This window comes from Orycteropus afer, unplaced genomic scaffold (assembly GCF_000298275.1).
Source record: "Orycteropus afer afer isolate SDZICR_OR568_19922 unplaced genomic scaffold, OryAfe1.0 scaffold00031, whole genome shotgun sequence".
Lineage (NCBI taxonomy): Eukaryota > Metazoa > Chordata > Mammalia > Tubulidentata > Orycteropodidae > Orycteropus > Orycteropus afer.
In genome coordinates, this window is record NW_006921618.1 from 17,118,751 (window position 1) to 17,138,452 (window position 19,702).

A 19,702-nucleotide genomic window follows, 5' to 3' on the forward strand; every position below is an offset into this window, starting at 1 on the left:
GCCAGCCTTCTGGTTAGCAGTCAAGTGCCTTAGGCACTATGCTACCAGAGCCTTAGGTAAATTGCTAATTCTTTAAGCCTCTGTTCACTGTGCTCTAAAATGGGGGTAATACTTCTTACCAGGCAAGAGTTGGAGGAGGATTAAATGAAGTGATGTCTGTAAATCTCTAGACACATTCATAGATATTCCATTGATGTTAGTATGTTTCTCCTCTCTTTTGTGGTCAGAGTGTGAATTGTGAGTTTGATCAACAGTGATTGCTTCGTTTTTGAGAAGCAGTGATAAAGTGTCATAATTAAAGCAGCGCTTTTGGAAAGTGATTCCTATAGCTGTGTGCTGAATATATTAAGGTAGGGGGATGCCTGGAGGCAGGGATGTGACTAGGGTAGGTTTGAAGAGGTGCTTTTAAAGAGCCTAAGTGTAGCCTGAGGAAATGAGAAGAAGGATATATGTCAAGAGAGACAGAAATGAGTGAGTAGGTCATGTCAGTGAATGAGACTGAAAAAAAGGAAGGAATGGAAATTACTTTAGAAAGAATTATTTGCATATGGGAAGGAAACCCTTTAAGTTGTCACTACCATGGAAACAGCCTAAATGTCCATCAATAGGGAACTGTCAGATAAATTATGGTACATCTTATTAAGGTAATTCTATGCAGCTATTTTAAAAAGCCTTGGATGGGAACAATATCCAATATAAATTCTTAAATTAAAAAGCCTGGTATAAAATGGTGGATCTAATATGCCACTATTTGGGAGGGGGAAAGGAAGATGTGTCCATAGCTCTGTATGTAACAGCTCTGTGTGTATAGGCTTATGAATGTACTCTTTCTGAATGGATACTCAAAAATTAACAGTGGTGACCTCTAAGAAGGGAAGTACAGACTGTGGGAGGGGGAAGGAGACTGACTTTTCACTATACACATACATATATAGTTGTATATGTTGCATATGCATATCAAAAAAAATTATAATGGTTCAAAATAAATTGTTTGAAAAAGTTAGAGGCACACTGCCCACAGAAGCATTTCACTGTATGTCAGTTTTCCCTCTAACATTCACACACACACACATACATACACACACACACAAATGGTTTGTGGGTAGTAGTCCTATAAAAAAGGGGGAAAGAAGCAGCCATTTAAAAATATTCTAACATGCAGGAGATTTAATAGAGGCAACAAGATGTTCTAGAGGAAGCCCATGGATTTTGGAGTCAGACTTGCTAGTTTTGTGACCTTGGGCAAGTCATTTAACCTCTTTTGAGCCTCTAGTTTTTTTCTTCTCAAAGATACCTTTATCAGCCTATTGAGATAAATAAACATAATGTATGCCTGGCACAAACTAGCTATTCAAAAATGGTAGCTATTACTATATTACATTACTATATATCTATCTTTATTTAATTTTAACCAGGCTTGAGACAGTCGCCCAAGATACAAACCACTTATTGTTGATAAGAAACAGTATGGTGTACTCAGGAAGAGTGTTGACTTTGAAGCCAAAGTTCTGGGTTTGAACCTGCATAGACAAATTACTAAAAGTCTCTCTGTGCCTCATTTTCCTCATTTGTAAAATGAAGCTAATAATAGAACTACCTCAAGGTTGTTGTGAGAAGTAAATGAATTAATACACATATAATGCTTCCAGAGAACCTGGCAAATAATAAGCACCAGATGATTAGTTGCTATCATTATTATTTATTTACTATAACTATTTCATCTTCTGTTTTTATGTTCTTGCCTGACAAGTAAGTCTGGATACCTTTTCTTTATTCTTTCATAAGTCTGCACTTTGGGAAACGTGGTGAGAGGAGATGGGGGGAACCAGGGTAAGGTGTATTTATGTATTTATGTGTATTTGAAGAAAAATTTACACATAGGGAAATGCACAGATTTTAAGTGTTCAGTTTGACTGGTTTTGACTGATGTATACACTTGTCTAACCAAAACATATTTAGGATACCGATCATTTTCATCACTCCTGAAACTTCCCTTTATAGCCTTATCCAGTCAGTCTCTACCCCTCTAGGCAGCTACTGCTCTGATTTCTGTCACCATAGATTAGTTTTGCCTATTCCTGGACTTCCCCTAAATGGAAGTATACAGTATGTACACTTTTGTTTCTGGCTTCTTTCTCTCTACATAATGTTTTTAGATTTTTTCCATGTTATGTGAATTAGTAGTTTATTCTGTTCTGATGCTAAGTTGCATTCTATTCTATGAATATACCACAAATTGTGTATAGATGAAAATCTATTGATGGACATTTGTATTGATTTCAGTTCTGGAGGAAAAAAAAGTGAAACTTGTAAACATCATGTACAAGGTTTTTTTAAAATACATTTTTAATTTTCTTGGGTAAACACCTAAGTGGAATTATTGGCCATGGGATAAATAGATGTTTAACTTTATAAGCAACTGCCGAAGCCACAGTACCATTTTGTGGAAACACTGGAGGGAGAATGGAGGAAAATGGTCTCAATATGGAAAGAGGATAAGGAGGGATCCCTTTGAGGGAATGCTGGGAGGTGGAGAAAGAACTATAGAGAAGGAGATCTTCAAAACAGTTTAGCTCTCCTAGTGTGCAAATTTATATTCCTAAAATAAGTGATGAAGTATCTTTTATAAACCATGATCTCTTTTGATCGCCACAACAATACTATAGTGTAGGCAGAGCACATGTTACACTATTCTGTTTTATAAATAAGAAAACTAAACCTCAGAGAAGTCAGAATGACTTGTCAAAAGTCCCACAGCTAGTTACTATCTGAGGTGGGACCGAAACCCCAGTTTTTAGCCAAGAAGTTTCTTGCCCTTAGTCCTAGCTCAAACACTATTAGCTACAAAACTTCGGACAAATTACTTAGCCTCTCTAGACCTCAGTTTTCTTACTTGTACAGTGAGAATAATAGTACCTACCTAAGATACTAAAGGCATAAGTGAGGTAACAATTGTATTATATGCTTTGCACATAGTAGAAGCACAGTAAATATTAGTTGAGTCCAAATCTAAGGTAGATAAGTGGGTCTGAGCTGAAGAAATGAACTAGCCAACAGTATGACTGGTATGATGGTGGTATGTGTAAAAGGCTTAGTCAAATGTCACACTCCCTCTCTTTCGAAACCCAGCCAGGGTCTTTTCCCCTTCCTCACTCTTCTCTTCCTTTTGTTCTTCTCCCTGATATTTCAGAATTTTAGCTCAATGAAATGTTGTTTCACTCATAAAAAGAAAAAAAAAGTTGGAGGCCTCTGCTTATAATACAAATTCAAATTACTTATATAAAGAGGCAGAGAAAGATAGTAATCTGACACATATTTTGCTGCAGGATTCTTTATGAAAATGATTACACTTCTCTAAATCCCTCTCTGAGACATATACCAGTATATGTGTATGTGTATATATATATATGTGTGTGTGTGTGTGTACATATATACATATGTATATGTATATGTATATGTATACACACACGTATACATATATACATATGTATATATGTACCAGTGCACATATACCAGTATCAGGTATTTTTGATCATCGTTATCTGAAAACCATGTTGCAATACCTGTTTCTCGCCATCTTGGTCACAGGGTTATCAGCAGCTCTGAGCATACTGACGGTCCCACTGGTTGCTGGTAACTTTTCATCAGACTGAGTTTAGCCCTAGGCAAACATCTCTCTAACTTCTTGCTAATGACATTTCTCAGCCTGATCATAATGTCATAATGACATGTTGTTTTATAACAATATAGTGAGCTCTGGAGAAATGAGAAGTAGCCTCAGCCTTTGTTCTCGATATAGATTAGTTATGTAGCCTAGCATTTAAAATACTTCTAAAAACTTTCCTCATAAGGAGGATCCTTTCAATAACAGTTTGTTGTCAGAAATGTCATTAGGAGACATTTTTCTTCCCACTTTGCCTTAAAGGGACATTTTCTACCTCATTAGATCCAGTCTTCTAGCCTGATCTTCAGAGAAGGTAGTCTGAGATTCCTTGGTCCCTTAAACTCCAGTTCTTTATGGAAAATTCTACCATGTGGTGCAGAGCCTACCCATGACCTTAGTAACTAAGAGTTCACACCGTTCCTACCTTGGGTGGTGTGTTAGGAACACCAGATATGTAGAGAAAACAACTTTTACTTACTAGTTTTGAGTTCCTGGGCAAATCGTTTCCCTTCTCTGAGCCTGAGTTCTCTTACCTGGGGATGCTGATCATCTCTGCCCTGTATATTTCTTAGTGCTGGTATGAGCATCAAAAAAGATGTCTTGAAAGCTATTTGTGAACTCTAAATGCTGTACACATGTGTAGTATTGTCCCTCTTGTTGAACCTGTAGATACAGCCCCACCCGCCTTTCCAATCCATTTCTTTCATTGACCCATTTCATTTCCATTAGGAAATTGAACTCATCCAACTTTTTTAGAAGGAGACTTGTGTCCAGGGGATTTATTTATTAATTAATAGGTCACTGTCAGGGAGTCAGATCTTTGCTTTAGAATATATGGAGCTCAGTGGCAAAGCCACAGCCAGCAACATTTGCCCATAATTCTTCCCTGGAGACATGGTGATGAGATATACTTCCTTCTGCAGACTGATGACAGCAATGGGGACTTGGACCCAGGAGTCTTGCTGACAGCTCAGACCATCACATCCGAGACCACAAGCAGCACCACCACAACTCAGATTACCAAGGTAACAGACCAGCTCGGAATATCCTGCTGGAATCCAGTGGCTTGCTGAGCTTGCTGCCTCTCCACTTAAAGGACCATGAGCAAGAATCTCCAGCTTTATCCCTACGGAGCTAAAGCACTGTCCCAGCTTCCTCTGCTGCTTTCCCTAGCAGTAAACTCAGGCATTCAGAGCCTGTCTCCCTATCTTGTCAGTAAGCTCATAAAGTCACATGTGATATTCTTTGTACCTCTATCTATCTCTCTTGTCAGGGAGTCCCCTATCTGCCTATAGAAATTAAGAAGTCAGTTTAAAGGCAAATTTTGTTGGTATCATTATGCAACCATATTTTCCAAGCTAAAAATCAGGACTCATAGTCTGACAGAGTCATTTTCAAGGTCAAGGCCATAGGAAATGTAGTTTGGATGCTGAAATATTGAAATTAATAGGATATGGTTCATAAGGCAAGAAAGAGAAGATATCTAAAATTGAAACTACCCTCAGAAAATCAGACACAATTTATGTTTGTTGTAACACTAGAGGAAAATGCATTTTCTTTAGGTGAGCATCTACATTCTTGATCAGGCTCTGTTATCAAGGCACAGGTGACAGGAATCCAGTTATTTGCTGTGTCTAGACCTAAGTTTTCCTCATCTGTCAAGTAATACTTGCCAACCCTCTGGTGATTATTTAAGGAGTTTTTTGACATCAAGAATGAGAAGAACCCAATTTCAAGATACATGACATTTTTGTTTATAGTCCTTGGATGTTTTTTCTTCTGAAAAGAATCAAAATGTACAAAGGGAAACACCTGTTTTGTTTGCTTACTGAATCTCTGTGGTATTTGAGAGGAAGAAGAAAATACAAAGTAAATAAAGGACTATGACCTTTTGTTTAGCTTATTAAAGGTTGATTTTAGCAAACCAGAGAAGTATAGTTATGTTTATATTAGCAGGCCCAGCCAAGATTTTGGACTGGTGGGTGAGAAAAGCTATCCTATGTAGTACCCAGCAGTAGATTAAAAGCACCACTCCACTTTGGAGTGGAGTTTTCAGAATAATCTCTTACTCCTTTTTCTTTCTTTCTTTCTTTCTTGCTATGTTGCTGATCTCATATGATCACCTCTCTTTGGTTTCAGACTGTGAAAGGTGGGATTTCAGAGACTCGGATTGAAAAGAGAATTGTGATCACAGGAGATACCGATATTGACCATGATCAGGTAAGAATGCTGAGCAGATTCTTGGAATGGGAGGGGTCCCTGGGCAGGAAGATTATTGAATACAGGAGTTTGCTAGCAAAGGATACCACTGCCATCTTTATCTGCAAAGAACTCCTTCAGTTACAGTCCTTATTCAACAAGGAGTACAAAGGGAATCAAAACAGAGGCCTGTGAGATGGGGCCTTTTTATTCACTCCCTTGATCATTGAGTGAAAATCCAGGGGCGTCTGGAATTTTTCTCTTCATAGTGACTGCCTCATCAGCTTCCTGTGGGTCAGAGCCTTAGCACCTGTAGGTCCTACAGTCTTCATTGGGGGAAGTAAAGGAATGTAATGAAAAGAACAGGGGCTTTGGACTGAAATAAACCAAACCCACTGCTATCGAGTCAGATCTAACTTGTAGCGGCCCCCATTGGTTTTCCAAGGTGGTAAATCTCTATGGAAGTAGATTGCCCAGTCTTCCTTCTGTGGAGCAGCTGGTGGGTTTGAACCACCAATCTTCTTGTTAGCAGTCAAATGCATTAGGCACTGTGCTGCCAAAACTCAAATAGACTAGTTCAAATACTAGTTCATACCATATTCTAGCTCTTAACCTCTCTAGGCCTCAGCTTTTTCATCTATAAGATAGAGAATATAGTATCTTCCTCTCAAAACTATTGTGAGGATCAAGTGATACACTGCATGTGTGGTGCCTGTTGGCTCCCAGAAAATGGAGTCATTATTCAGGGGATATCATGTACCTAAACCTGGCTAGAGACCATGGGTGCTATCAGAACAAAAGGAAAGCATGATCCCTCCCCTCAGAGGACTGTGATAGCTGAGGAGAGAACTAGGGGGGACACAGTGTGATGGACAAGAAATCAGGAGACTTAAAACTTGCTTTCTGTCCTGGATCTGTCTCTGACTTGCTGTGTGACCTTGGGCAAATCACTTTACCTCTGATTTTTTTTCCCTCTCCTAAAAGAGTAGGTTGATCTAGATAATTTCAGGGCCCTTCTGAGTGCTAAAATTCTGTTTTTATGTTAATTAGGTGCTAATTGTGTGCGGTAAGCAATTAGCAAATAATAAGGTCAGGATAAATGTTCCCAATTCTCTGCTGGGTGAGGTTGGAACAGTAAAACTGCAGAGAAGTGGGGGTGGAAGAGACTGCATGCAAATGCTTCTGGAATCATTGACAGGATTGCTGGAGCAACGATTCCGTGGCCTTTATGCTGATGTGCTGAGTGCCTTAAAAAAGAAAAGCTGCGCTGCAGTGCTGGCAGTTCCTGTGGTAGGACAGTTGAGACTTACAGCTGAGAACACAGGGCTCAGGGTCCCAGAAACAAGGCTGCAAGGCCCAAATGGGGGGCCTTGCAACCTGTTTGTCCCAGCGCAATAGATCCCGCTGCCTTACCAGCCGGCACCCAGCTATTCAGTGTGGAGTGATTTCAACCACTGCTATGGATTCAGTCTGAGCTAGACAACAAGAGCGGCTGGATGGGAGGTGTTTTGGGTTTGGAGTGAGGCAGACCTGGGTTGAATCCTGACCCTGCAGCTTACTGGTTATATGCCCTTAAGCAAGTTCTTTTACTTCTCTGAGCAGTACCTTTATTCTGTAAAAGAAAGATAATCATAGGTTTCTTCATCGGTTGTTCTGACAAATGGACAAGCACGCTTGACAGCCCAGAGAAGGACTCCAGTGTCCCTCACTTTTCCTAGGTACCGAAGGCTACATAGAAGGGATAAGATATGGTGCACTCTGTCTAGGGAGTGGGGCACATTCAGTGCTCTTATGGCACAGTGGTTAAAGTATTTAGCTGCTAACCTAAAGGTCAGCGGTTCAAACCCACCACCGCTCCATGAGAGAAAGATGAGGCAGTCTGCTTCCATAAAGATTCAGAGCCTTGAAAACCCTGTAGGGCAGTTCTACTCTGTCCTGAAGGCTCACTATGATTTGGAATCGACTTGATGGCAGTGGGTTTGGTTTCGGTACTGAAGAGATGCAGTGTGGTTCAGGGTTTCACAGAGAGATGGTCATAGGCCAGGGCAATCAATGAGAGAGTGGAGGCAGGATCCTGAAGCATGAGCAGATGGGTTGGAAAATCAGGATGCGGAGCAAGGGCCTAGAGAGATGGCAGGTCCAAGCATGGCTTTCAGGAGACCAAGAGACCAGAGGCAGCTTCCTTCTTTTTCCTGTCCTTCTTAGAGATGCTTCTTAAGAGTCAGAGCAAGGAATCAGCTGGTCACCTCTAGCTGGAGTCCTTTCTGATATGGGGGGGAGTCTACTGCTGAGAACCTGTATACCACCGTCCCCCAAGGCTGATGGCATGTTCTCGTCAACCTTGAGGTTCTCCCAGGCTCAGAACTTGAAGCTCAAGGAAAGTGGCACCATTGCTCTCTCTTGACTTTCTCTCTGCTACTCTTAGTTTTTCTAAAATAATAAAAATTCCAGATGCTAGAATAGGGCCCCCCAGGAAAGTAAAAGACACTGTGGCAAAAGGCAGTTCTTACGTATTTGAGTTAAAATCCAGTTGCCTTACTTACTAGATGTATAACTTTAAGCCCTTTATTTAATTACTGAACCTCAATTTCACTTCCTCATCTGTAAAATGGAAATAATGATACTACCCTAATTGATGGAGTTGTGACGATTAAGTAAATAATATTAAGTACAATGCTTAGGTGAGTGCGTGGCATGTACAGCCATCCAATCAGTGTTAGTTTCCTCTTTTCCTTCCCCCTTCCCTTTCTTTTATTCTTATCACTTTAGCCAAAGACATCTTTTCCTTTTTGTAGCATACTTTTTTTTCTCTCCTGTGTTGGCCTTCTTGGTTATACTATGCTGAACACAGGAAGAAGACTCACTTCTAAGAGACTCCTCCCAGGGCCTACCCAAGCAGGTACAGGTGTCAGCCCTGAAGTCCCTCTCAGATTGCTTGAAGACACTGTAACTGTTATCAGTCCAGATGGGTGGGTAAGATAATCATCAGCTTGGCTTAGCCTAAATGCTGCCCTGATATTTCAGACAGAAGGACTGGATTTGCCAGAGAAATTATGTCTATGATCCCTGCTTTCCTTCACCAGCTGGACTGCTTTTTGCCTGATTGGCTTGTTTCTGTTTTTCTTAGGTCCTCGTACAGGCCATCAAGGAAGCAAAGGAACAGCATCCAGATATGTCAGTGACCAAGGTGGTCGTCCATCAGGAGACCGAGATCGCCGAGGAGTGAGCTCAGGTGGGGGGATTCCTGCTGGGCTGAGAATGTGAAAGCAGACTAGCGACTCAATGATAGAGATAGAAAGGTTATTAGGTGTTTGGCTCCAGCTTAAGCAGTCAGGTCTGTGTCCTCTGGCCCTTAGCAGTGCCAGCAGTGCAGCACAGGAAGAGGTACCCCAAGCTTGGAGGTAAACTCTTCCCCCTCCTGAATCCTCCTGCATCCTCCTGCTTCTCCACTGCCCCTCCTTTCTCTGTCCTGCTCTAACCACCTGTTGTAGTGACCTCTAAGCCCAAATCTGAGAGGACCAGAGGAGAACAAAACCAAGAACAGGACCAGGCTTTTGGGAAATGGGGAGGGGAACAGTGGAAAATGGCTGAAGCTCTGGGGCCAGACTAGAAAATTAGAAGCAGAGTTGCAGCATTCTGGGAGCTAGAAACTACTAAAAGTAATTTACAAATGACTTGAAGAAGCTGTCAAATTCCAGGTAGGGCTGGGCCCTATAAAACCTCTTAGGGCCTGATTGTCACTAGTGGCCTAAAGAACTTGGCATTGGGATTATGTCAGAGAATAATGGAACTGAGCAGCTTTTTCCTTTGCAGGATTTTAAATATTTGCCCTTTCTTTCCTCTAGGAACTATTCTACCCCCAACTCCCTGCCCTTCTTTCATCCAAGAGAAAACCAGCAGAATGATAAAGAAGCTAACCTGGAGTAGTCAGACTTCAGACTTTCAAGATTATTTAAACCACCAGAAAATTAATTCCTTTTTCTATTTGGAGTTTATACCAAGAGATTCTTCTAGCTATCACTGATCCTTTTGGATTCCTTTTTCTATATTGTGATAGCAGAAATGGCTCATCTCTTCACTTATAGGCTGGTTTTAAGTAGGTTTTGTTTTGATTTTGTTTTTAATGGGGTGGTTTGCAAACTCTTCGACCTAGCATCTCTCCATTTATTTCCAACCCAGATACTAACAGGGTCCACAGAATTCCTTAGAAAATCCTCCAGACTCTGTCAGCTATGTTGGAGGTCAGAGCCAGCTAAACGGGGCTTTCCTGCTCCTCCTCTAGTTTTATAACCTTTGGATGACAGCAAAAAAGTCATAAACCAACTCTTTCTCAGATCCAATAATGTGACTTTACCACAATGTCAGGCAGGGTGGATTTTCTGGCTTCACAGACCCTGGGAAAAGGCTCCTGGCCATCACTTTGTTGGGGATGGGTTTGGGGAAGCAGAGACCTCCGCTAAGAATGTAGTTTTCTTTCCTCCTTCCTTTTTTTGGTACTTCTTTACATCAAAGATAAAAGCAAATGCATATATATCTGAGATTGTGAATGTCTGAACATAGCCGTGGCCTTCACCTTCGTGCCCTCCCTCCCCAGCTGCCCTTTTACCTCGTTAGAAGCAGTGGCTCTGCTAGGTGCTCCCCAGCTGCCATCTCAGGAGAGCAGACATCACAGAAAACAGGCACCTTCCGCCCAAAGCTCTAATGGCACATTTTTAGAGGTGATTTGAGGAAGGAAAGTTACTGTGATTTTTAAAGTAAGGTTTTCCAGTTCTGAGGTCTGCACTTGACACAGGAGAATGGTGGGGTTTACCTCAGTCAGATCTTGGTAAGAAGTATTTCCAAGTGACCATTCCTGAACCTCTTTCTTTAATCCCAAGATGGAAAGAATGTGACTCGGAGAGGTGTTGTGTTCCTTGATCTTTCTTCTCCCCACAAACACCTTCCTGAAGACATCCTTCTGTAGCAAGAGAATTGGCTTCCGGAGGCCATCCTTCTCACAAAATGGCCATGGGCCCTCACTTCCCCTCTCCTTCTGAAGCCAGGTTTTGTAGGCTTGATTTTGTGGTGGGCTTTGGATTCAGCCTTTTTGTTTTTGGAAACGTGAGCACTAGTGTCTTCAGTCCCACCATCCCCATGTACCTTCTGGTAAAGATTTGAGGGCATTGGGCTTTTCCAATCTTCCAGCTTGCTCCCTACAGACAGATCTTCTTGGAGGCTTCTTGGAATCCTAATTCTAAGCTGCAAGTGAACTTCATGGGATAGACAGTGGGTAGCAGTTGCTGGGGGCACAAGGGCAGGGAGCAGAAGAAAGAAACTTAGTCTTGGCTCCCAACACTGGGAGCCAGTAGGATGTGTCCAAGATCTCTCCTGAGTTTTGCTGGGACATGCTGGCTGGTTTGAACTGATTTCAGGTGTGTGCTTTTTCTAATACTCATGTGGGCCTGTTACCAGCACAGCTCTCTCTGGGGAGAAAAGGTGAAAGCACCAGTGGGGTGTGTGGGCTTTGGGAAAACGAGGTTATCCTAGCTCAGGAATAGACTTGCATAGGATCTGAAATGATGTGTTCTCTGGGTGGTGCCTAGGCCTGGGCTGTCTTGTCAGAAGTGGTAGCTAGGTTAGAAGTACAGCTCACATCAAACAGGTAATAAGAGCTTGCTTCCCTCGAGAGTGTGCCAGTGGCCAGCTATCCCACTGAAAGAGCTGTTAGTGCTCACGAAGCTGAGACCTGTGGAATGAAGAGGATGGGGAAAAGGACGAGGACACACGTGTCTCCATTTACAAACTTGGCCGACTGAATATTCTGTGCTATCTACATCAGGAGCTCTGGTAGTGAAATGGTTAAAGCATTTGGCTGCTAACCAAAGGGCAGAGGTTTGAACCCACCAGCTGCTCTTCATGAGACAGGCAGTCTGCTTCCAATAAAGATACCAAACACCAAACACGCTGCCGTTGAGTCGGATCCGACTCATAGCGACCCCTCCTTGGGTATCCAAGGCAGTATCACTACGGAAGTAGATTGTCCAGCCTTCTTTCTGAGGAGTGGCTGGTGGATTTGAACTGCCAGCCTTCTGGTTAGCAGTCAAATGCCTTAGGCACTATGCCACCGGAGCTCCTCCATAAAGATTACAGCCTTGGAAACCCTATGGGGCAATTCTACTCTGCCCTGTAGGGTCACTCTGAGTCAGAATTGATTCAACAGCCGTGGTTTTTTGGGTATCCAAAACTGTGGCAGTTTTCCTAGCACAGGACCAGGAGCCAAGGGGCCTAAACTTTCCTTCAGCTCTGTCACTTTTTTTTGAAGTCGGCTTCCTTGTCTGAAAAGAGCTGTTCTTCCAGCTCTGAGAAGCCATGATTTGGAGAAGCCCAGTGAAGAGAAGTGTCCTTCCAAGCCTGGCCTTCCCCTTTCCTCCCTCTCTGGCAACAAATCTTGGGGTTTGGCAATTGTTTCAGTTTTTTTTTCTTCCTGCAGTTGTGTGTGTACGTGTGTGTAAAAACAGACTCTGTCCAGGTGGAAATGATGAAGAGGGGGAGGAGAGTTACATCTCCAGGGTCAATGACTTGGCAACAGTTTTCCTAAAGTGATTCAGACACACGACAGTAACAACTCTTGCTGCAATTTTATTTTCATTTGCGAAATAAAAGATTTCCTCCAGGCCACATGAAGGATCTGCCACCCACCCACCCATCAGCACAGCAAGACCTGAATTCATAAGCCAAGAATCCATTGAGCCCTGGCTGCAGGGAGCTGTCAGGGACTCTCAGCCCACCCCAGGCCCACCACCATATGTTCTACAGGGCAGCTGAGGGTAAAGAGACAACAGCTCACTGTGGGCAATGGAGGCAGAGCTACTATGGCCTGACCAACACCAAGGGATGCTCATAGGAAATTTGTCTGAGATCTCAGCCCCAGGCTGGTTTTGTTTTTACAAATCTCTCAAATGTATTATTTTGGTGACAAAAATGAAGGAGCTTTGTAAATTTTTAAAAAATTATGAATCATATCAAGTAGTTGTTTACATTTCTTGACAAAATAGGAACTATGGCAGCAGAATTAAATTGGCAACATCTTTAGATTAAATAGGCAATAATCAGGTCTGCTATTGGCCTTTTGTAGTAAGAGAAGTGGTTGTAGTGTTTAGATATGTGTTTGGTCTTGCTTCTTGTATTGCATTTTCCAATAAACTTTCAAAAAAAAAGACTGACTGTGAGGTTTGATCCACTTTTAAAGTTTGCTTCTACTGTCAGCAACTTGGGAAAAATTAAATATGAGTTGGGGGAGACCCAAACTCAAGTCATCTTTTCAACTAAGCTACCCACACTCACCAAAATGCAGCTTCAGTGTTATATAAAAGGATTTCTGAGAACCGACAAATGCTTTCTGCCAACCGGAGGGAAATTCTGCAGCATAGAACACAATAGAATAAGGAGAGAAGGTGGCTTCTCAGTCAGACCTGCCTGGGGAGGGGCGGGATCCTCAGTGTGAAGGCATCGGCAGTAGTGTAGCCCTAGTGAGATATACCCTGCATGGCTGAGGAAAGAAAGGGGTTGAGGTGGTAGAAGTTAAAGGCTCAGTCCTAATCCCAGATGGCAGCGGATGGTCTCAGCACCACCCCATTACCCACTTCCCCAGAGGCCCAAACCCAACACCAGTGCCAGGTCCACCTTGGAGGGAGGCTGTCCCAGCCTGTAACATCCCAGTCTACACTCCCAAGTCTTGGGGGTCCTTGCCCACCACTTTGGGTTTACCAAGACACTAAATACATCTTCCAATCACCCTGATCTGGACCGCCAGCCCCATCAGGTACCTGTCCAAGGCTAAGGCCACATTTGGAGACTGAAGGAATTCCTGAGGCCGAGTCTTGCTGGTCACCAGACTCCACGTTAAAACATTCTCTCCAGCTCAGTTGAACAGATGAATGCTAGTGCAGTTGGCAATTCTCTGCTGACAAGTGCAAGTACCTTCCCAGCTGGGGCCATAGCATCCATCCCCATCCTGGGATGTAACTAGGCATTGGGACATCCACTAGACATTGGGACTGCTGGTCCTGTTACCATGACACGTGCTGCCAACTTCATAGCAGGCTAGCCCCGGCTCTTCAGACTTGGGCCCCCAAGTCCCCTCCTCCTCCCAACTTGGCATAACCCCCCAAACTGAGGCGATCTAGCCGTGGCCAGCTGCGGTGAGCACAGTCCCGAGCTGCTGGGGCCCCAAGCAGGAGCTCTCCAAGGCCCAGATCCAGAGACTTGGAGTGTTCGATGCAGGAACCGGAGGGCTGCATGGTGATGATCACGTGGCCAGTCTGGGGCCGCGGACCCCAGGGTGGGGGCAACCCAGGTCCCTTCAGCGGGTAGCTGTTGAGCAGGGCAGGTAATCCCAAACGAGGATTAGCAGGCTCTGAACGCAGACTCCTCACTGATGGAACAGGTGAGGTACCTCGACGAGGGGACAGGTCCCAGCTTTCTAGCTCTCTGCAGCCTATGGCTAGGGGAGTCCTAGGGCCAGGACTGGGAAGGAGAGCGCAGTCCCAGCTGGGGCCGTCGGGGGGCCGGAGTGCCTGAGCCCGCAGCACCCCCTGGCGGAGCCGTCGCGTCTCTAAGTCGCGGTTCTCATAGAGCAGTGTGTTGGCACAGATGAACACGAACAGGCCAACGCCCATGACCACCGGCCCTAGGAGTCTCAGACGCTCGTGCGGGCCGTGAGTACGGCCGGCTCCGCGGCCCTCCCGTCGCAACTGGCTCACCAGGGGCGCGCTGGCATTGGTGGCTCGCGGTCCCGGAGCCCCGGCGCGGTGCGGCCAGTAGCCGGCCACGGCGATGCCCATGCCCACCAGCACTACGAGCGCCCCCAGCGCCGCGAACGCCCCCGACGGCGAGCGCAGCCGCAGGCGCGCCCGCACCCGCAGAGGCTCAGGAGAGGAGCGCGGGCGCCGGCGGCGGCCCAGGCGGCGGCCCAGGCGAGAGACGCGGCCCTCGGGGCTCCTCCTCGCCTCCCCGCAGTCTCCGGGGCTCCCAGCCGTCATCTCGCCGTCGTCTGGGAGGTCTGCGGAGAGAAGATGGAAGAACAGAGACTGAACAGACGGGCCTGGGGGTCGAAACGCCTGGCTCTGAGTCCAAATCCAAGAGAGAAGCACCAGCCGCCTCGCCCAGGCCGCTTGGAGATCCCTGGCGGCCACCCCCGGATTTTCCCGGGCTGCGAGGCGGGGAGCCGCCCCCGTTCGGGTTTTCCGCAGCGGAGCTCCGAGCCAGGGACGCGCGGCAGGAGCCCGAGTTGGCCAGGCCCGCGGGCTGAGAAAAGAGAGGGAGGCGCCGGCCGCTCCCTAGCGCATCCCCGCCTGCGGGGTTTCGGCCACCTGCGACCCTTTCCGCGACCCGCGAGTACCCGGCCTTGGCAGGCGTGGGGTCCCCGGCAGCAGCGTCTCCAGGGTAAGTACTGCCGGGACTCGACCCCTCCCCCGCACGTGGCTGCACCGTAGTAAAGGAGGGAGGGGGCACTCAGACCGCCCTGGTCCGCAGGGGTCGCGCGGCTCCACCTCCCCCCGCCTGCGCTCCACATACCGCAGCGTGGGAAGGAGGGGTGTCACAGACTCCAGCCTTTCGCTGCCCGCTCCCTCCTTCCAGACCTCCTCAATCAGCACTGAAGCTGCAGCAGGAGAGACTTGAGCTAGACTTCAGGGAGACTGCTGTGACCAAGAAGAGCCCTTCAGAGGAGAGGCGGCAGCAGTGGATTTTGCCAACTGCACAAATCCACAGTGGATTTCTTTAAGTCCTCCAGAGACCCCCTCCCCCAGCGGCCGGACTAGGGCCAGGGTTGGAGGCAGCGGCAGGCGGGCGCTGGGCGAAGGGCCTCGCCAGGCGAGCTCCCCTCCCGGCTATCCCGTCGACCCGGCAAGGCTGCTCCCAGGTTGCAGCGTTTCCAATTCGGGCTTCTCGGGATGAATCATCCCCCTTTCCCGCCGCCTGGCCTTCTTTCTGGCCTCCTCCGCCCGAGGCCTCAGTGGCCCGCGTCCCGGTCGAGACAGCACCACCCCTGCGCCCTAGGATCCCGGGCCGCCCATCTAAAGCCACTTCTGGCCACTCGCCCGGCCCCGTCTGCGGCCAGAGAACTGGACCCGGAGAGAAGCTGGGCTGCGTGTGGGGTGGCCCCCCACGAAGGGTAGACAGGGTGGGGGAGGAAACTGGGCTCCCATCCCAGCGCCCCGGCCACAGAAGAGAAGTGTTAGGACCTCGCTGCCCAGTGGTGTGTCCTCACCACCCTCAGCGTAGTTTCTAAATAGCTCCAGCGCTGGAACCCGTAGCCGAAGCCCCATGGAGGAGGCTTTGCTACCTTGCCCAGTCTGCATCCGCACCCCTGAAGCGCAAAGCGGACTCCCCCATCCCTGCCAACGACAGGGCGCTGAAGACCCAGGGCCTAGCACGAAGCCGCAGCGCCCAGCGAACGCGTCCTAAGTCTGGTTTTCACAGACAGAAAGTGCGACCCGAGAGGCAGAAAGGGCCTTCCTGGGGTCACATGCTGGACAAGGCGGGGGCGCCATCACGGCGGGACGCTAGGCTTCTGGACCCCAGCCCAACCCTTGGGCACCATTCAGCGAGGCCGCCAGAGCATCAAAGGAGGCGAGGCCCTTTCCCCGCTAGTCCTGGAATGCGGAGCCTTTTTCCCCAGCCCGAAGCCAGAGAAGTGGTCATCCCGCCCCAGGCCCCAGCTGGCGCCCCAGCCCCAACCCCGAAGGGGTCACTCCTGAGCCCCGGCTCGGCCCTGCGGGGAGAGAAGGGGAGGCGTGCAGAGAAAAGGGGATGTCCTCAGAGACCTCGAGACTCTTGAGGGCGTGGGTCGACACTGTGGACCCCAAGGAGGCGGAGACTTGAGGACACAGCCCGAAGGTCCCAGGTCGCGGGAAGTCGTTCGGAACCAGGTCCCCTGCACTCCCGCCACCGCCCGCGTCCACACTCCGGCACGGAGGAAAGAGGATACCAAGAGGAAAGAGGAGGCTCCCACCCTCAAGAGCCCTTAAGGAAACAAAAAGTTTGGAAAAGTGAGGGACGAAGGCCTGGACCCTAGTTCTCTCACCTGGCGCCGCCGCGCCCCCGCGGGCCGGGGTCGTAGTCCGCGAGCCCGGGAAGGCTGCGCCGCCTCGGGTCTCCGAGGAATCGTGGCCCCCGGCCCCGCCCCCTGTTCGGGGCCCGCCCAGCGCCGCTCGGGCCCCGCCCTTCAGGAGCCCCGGGGACCATTACCAGGCTCAAGGCCCGGCCCGAAGGCTGGGAGGAGGCGGAGCCTCAGGTGTGAGGGTCGCAGGTAAGCACCGTGGGAGCGCCAGGTGACTTAGGAAGTCTGGGGACCTGAATGCTGCCATTCGTGCACCTCCTACCCCCAGCTTACGTCGTTCACAAGGGCCTGAGAAAGCGGCCCCTAATCACGTAGGGAAATTGAGGCCTGGAGGCCGGGAGCTCCTTACCTGGATCCGCAGCCTAATCGTGCGGACTGGGGATTCGAAGCCCGCAGGTCCTACCCGCCCCCTGGCCCCCGAACTCCACTCCCCGTCTCTTAAACTCTCATCCCAGACTCTCCTGGGTGAAAATTACCCGGGGCGTCCGAGAGCCTACTCATTCCTGGCGCGGTCTGGGGGGCTTCCTGGAGGAGGCGGCTCCAGTGCTTGTTCTGCCCGGACCCACAACCCTTCCTGAACTTCACTGCCTTGATCTGTGAAATGGGCGAAATGGGGCGTTGAGGGCAGCACAGCACAGGGCGCAGAGGTGGGGGTAATGGGAATGGGCCAGGCTCTGGGAACTGAGGTTATCAAATGGGGAGTCGAGGATTAAGCCCTGTCCTTCCCACTCTCCCCCAAGAAGAAGACTAGAAGCGGCGAAAGTCCCAAGGAAGGAGGCGTGGCCCGAGGGCCGCGCGCTCCCCTCCGACCGGCTGTAGGGGGCCGCCCAGCTCCAGTGCCCGGCCCGCCCCTGGAGGCAGGAATGCGGAGCGGCGCGGGCGGGGCGGGGCGGGCTTGTTGCCCAGTTTCCATGATGCGGGGGGCGGGCTGATTGCTTGGTTCTGCGCCCAGATCCCCCTCACGCCCGCAGCCCGGGCCGGGCCCCTCGGGAGGAATTTCCGGCCTGGGATTGATTATAGGCCGCCCCCTCCCCCCGGCCGCGGGGACCACCCCCCCTCGGCATGCTGGGGGGAGGGGCGGTAACGAGAGCTGGCTGTGCGCCTGGGGCGGGGAGGGGAACTCGAGAAAGTGACCGGCCTGAGTCGCCCGCACCCTCCTCCAGCTCGGGAAGGAGCGGGCTCCGAAAGGGGCGGGGACTGCCTTGAGCAACACGGCTCACCCAGGTCTCGATCCCGTGCTCGGCTCCTCCGGTTCTGCAGAGGGGTTTGAGGGAGGCCTCAGCAACCCCCGGGAATCTCACTCCAGGTATCTACGGGAGGTGTCGGCGGTCCGGCCCAAGCCACACAGACTATCCGGGCCTTACCCCTGGGGGTCGCCTTCCCGCCTCCTTGGTTGGACTGGGATCTCCTGAGGGCGGAGCTCACATTGGCTCCCTCCGCTCAACAACTAAGCGTCTAAGCTGCTGGCTTCGATCCGCTAAGGCTTCGGCCTCCTGCCACCCTCCCTTCCCATTGCCCTGGACCCTGTCATCGACTCTAGTCATCCAACTGTCTACACACTGCCCCTACGCACTTCCACCTCTGCCGTCACAGCTCCCTTCACACTGAGGGCTCAGCTCCCCCCTAGCATCTGTCCCCTCTGCCTACTGCTCTCCCAAAAGACACCAACTCTGGGGACAAATCCTGGATGCCTGCAGTCCTTGCTGAGGCCACTTCCTGTTGTTCCCCCTGCTTGCCTTGGGGCCTGGGCCTCTGTTTCTGGCCCCTCTGCCTTCACCACTAGGTGTTGGAGCACCCCCTCTCACCTTCACACCTTAGACACCTCTCTGGAAGCACCCACCCCGGGCTCCATCTTCCCAGCTCTTCCCTGTTTTCCCCTCTCTGCAAAGGGACCCACTGCCCACCGTCAGGCCGCCTACAAAGATGGCCACCTTAGTCCCCTCCCTCTCCCTTTTCTGTCCAAGCCAAGGTCACCAGGTGACCTTGCTCTTTTCATCTCAAATTAATCACATTCTTCCTTCCTTGCAGACCTGTCCAGGTGCCAGCCACCTATATATGTCTCTTGCCTAGAGCCCCTCCTCCTGGCTATTTCTATACTGAATCCCTAAAATCCTCAATGGTTCCCCACTGCTGTCCAAATGTAGTTTAAAATTCTTGTCTCCACACACTGGCTTCTGCCCCTGCCCACTCCAGCCCCTGCCTCTCTCACTCCACGCTCTCTGGTAGCTGAACCTGATTCTATCCCCATGCCCTCTGTGCTCTGGCTTCTGGGCCTTGGCATACAGGCGCAAGCCTTGCCTTCTGTAGGGAATACCTATGCTTCCTCTCTTCTTCCCCTTACCAGCTTCTGCTGATCCTTGACCTTCTCTTGGCCCCAGCCGAGATCAACCCCTTCTCCACCCTCATCATCATACAACCTCGTGGCCCCATGAGCTTCCCCTTAGCAGCACTGTGCACAGGTGAAGGGACAGAATTGTTTGAGTCTCTTTCCTGTCTGTGACAGTGAGGTGTGAGAGGCAGGACTGGGACTGTCTTGCTTATCCCTGGAGCCCTGGAGCCCAGTGCCCAGCACAGTGTCTGACCACAGCTGGCCTTCAATGTTAAAGTAATGTGTGCAAGCAAGCAAAAATCCATTGGGTTTCTATACATCAGCAAAGAAAATCCCTAATCTGAAATTAAGCTCTCCCTGCCCTCGAGTCAGATCCGACTCATAGTGACCCCTCCTTGGGTTTCCGAGG

General features: G+C 49.0%; 2 protein-coding genes across 2 annotated transcripts in view; one reads left to right on the forward strand and one right to left on the reverse strand.

Moving 5' to 3' along the window:
* EPB41 (erythrocyte membrane protein band 4.1) overlaps nt 1-9,089 on the forward strand; it is a 273,985-nt gene extending 264,896 nt beyond the window's left edge. The window contains exons 18-20 of the mRNA XM_042780280.1: nt 4,588-4,689; nt 5,804-5,884; nt 8,991-9,089. Of these exons, the coding sequence (XP_042636214.1) occupies nt 4,588-4,689; nt 5,804-5,884; nt 8,991-9,089 (282 nt within the window). The remainder of the gene's footprint in view (nt 1-4,587; nt 4,690-5,803; nt 5,885-8,990) is intronic.
* Nucleotides 9,090-13,959: 4,870 nt separating this feature from the next.
* On the reverse strand, nt 13,960-14,883 carry TMEM200B (transmembrane protein 200B). The gene has a single exon (XM_007935841.1). It carries the CDS (start codon nt 14,881-14,883, stop codon nt 13,960-13,962), a length of 924 nt encoding a protein of 307 aa, XP_007934032.1.
* Between the last annotated feature and the right edge of the window lie 4,819 nt (nt 14,884-19,702).

Bases quoted from the DNA above. Each gene is read 5' to 3' on its own strand.
- TMEM200B (XM_007935841.1), bottom strand. From the start codon at position 14,883: ATGACGGCTGGGAGCCCCGGAGACTGCGGGGAGGCGAGGAGGAGCCCC.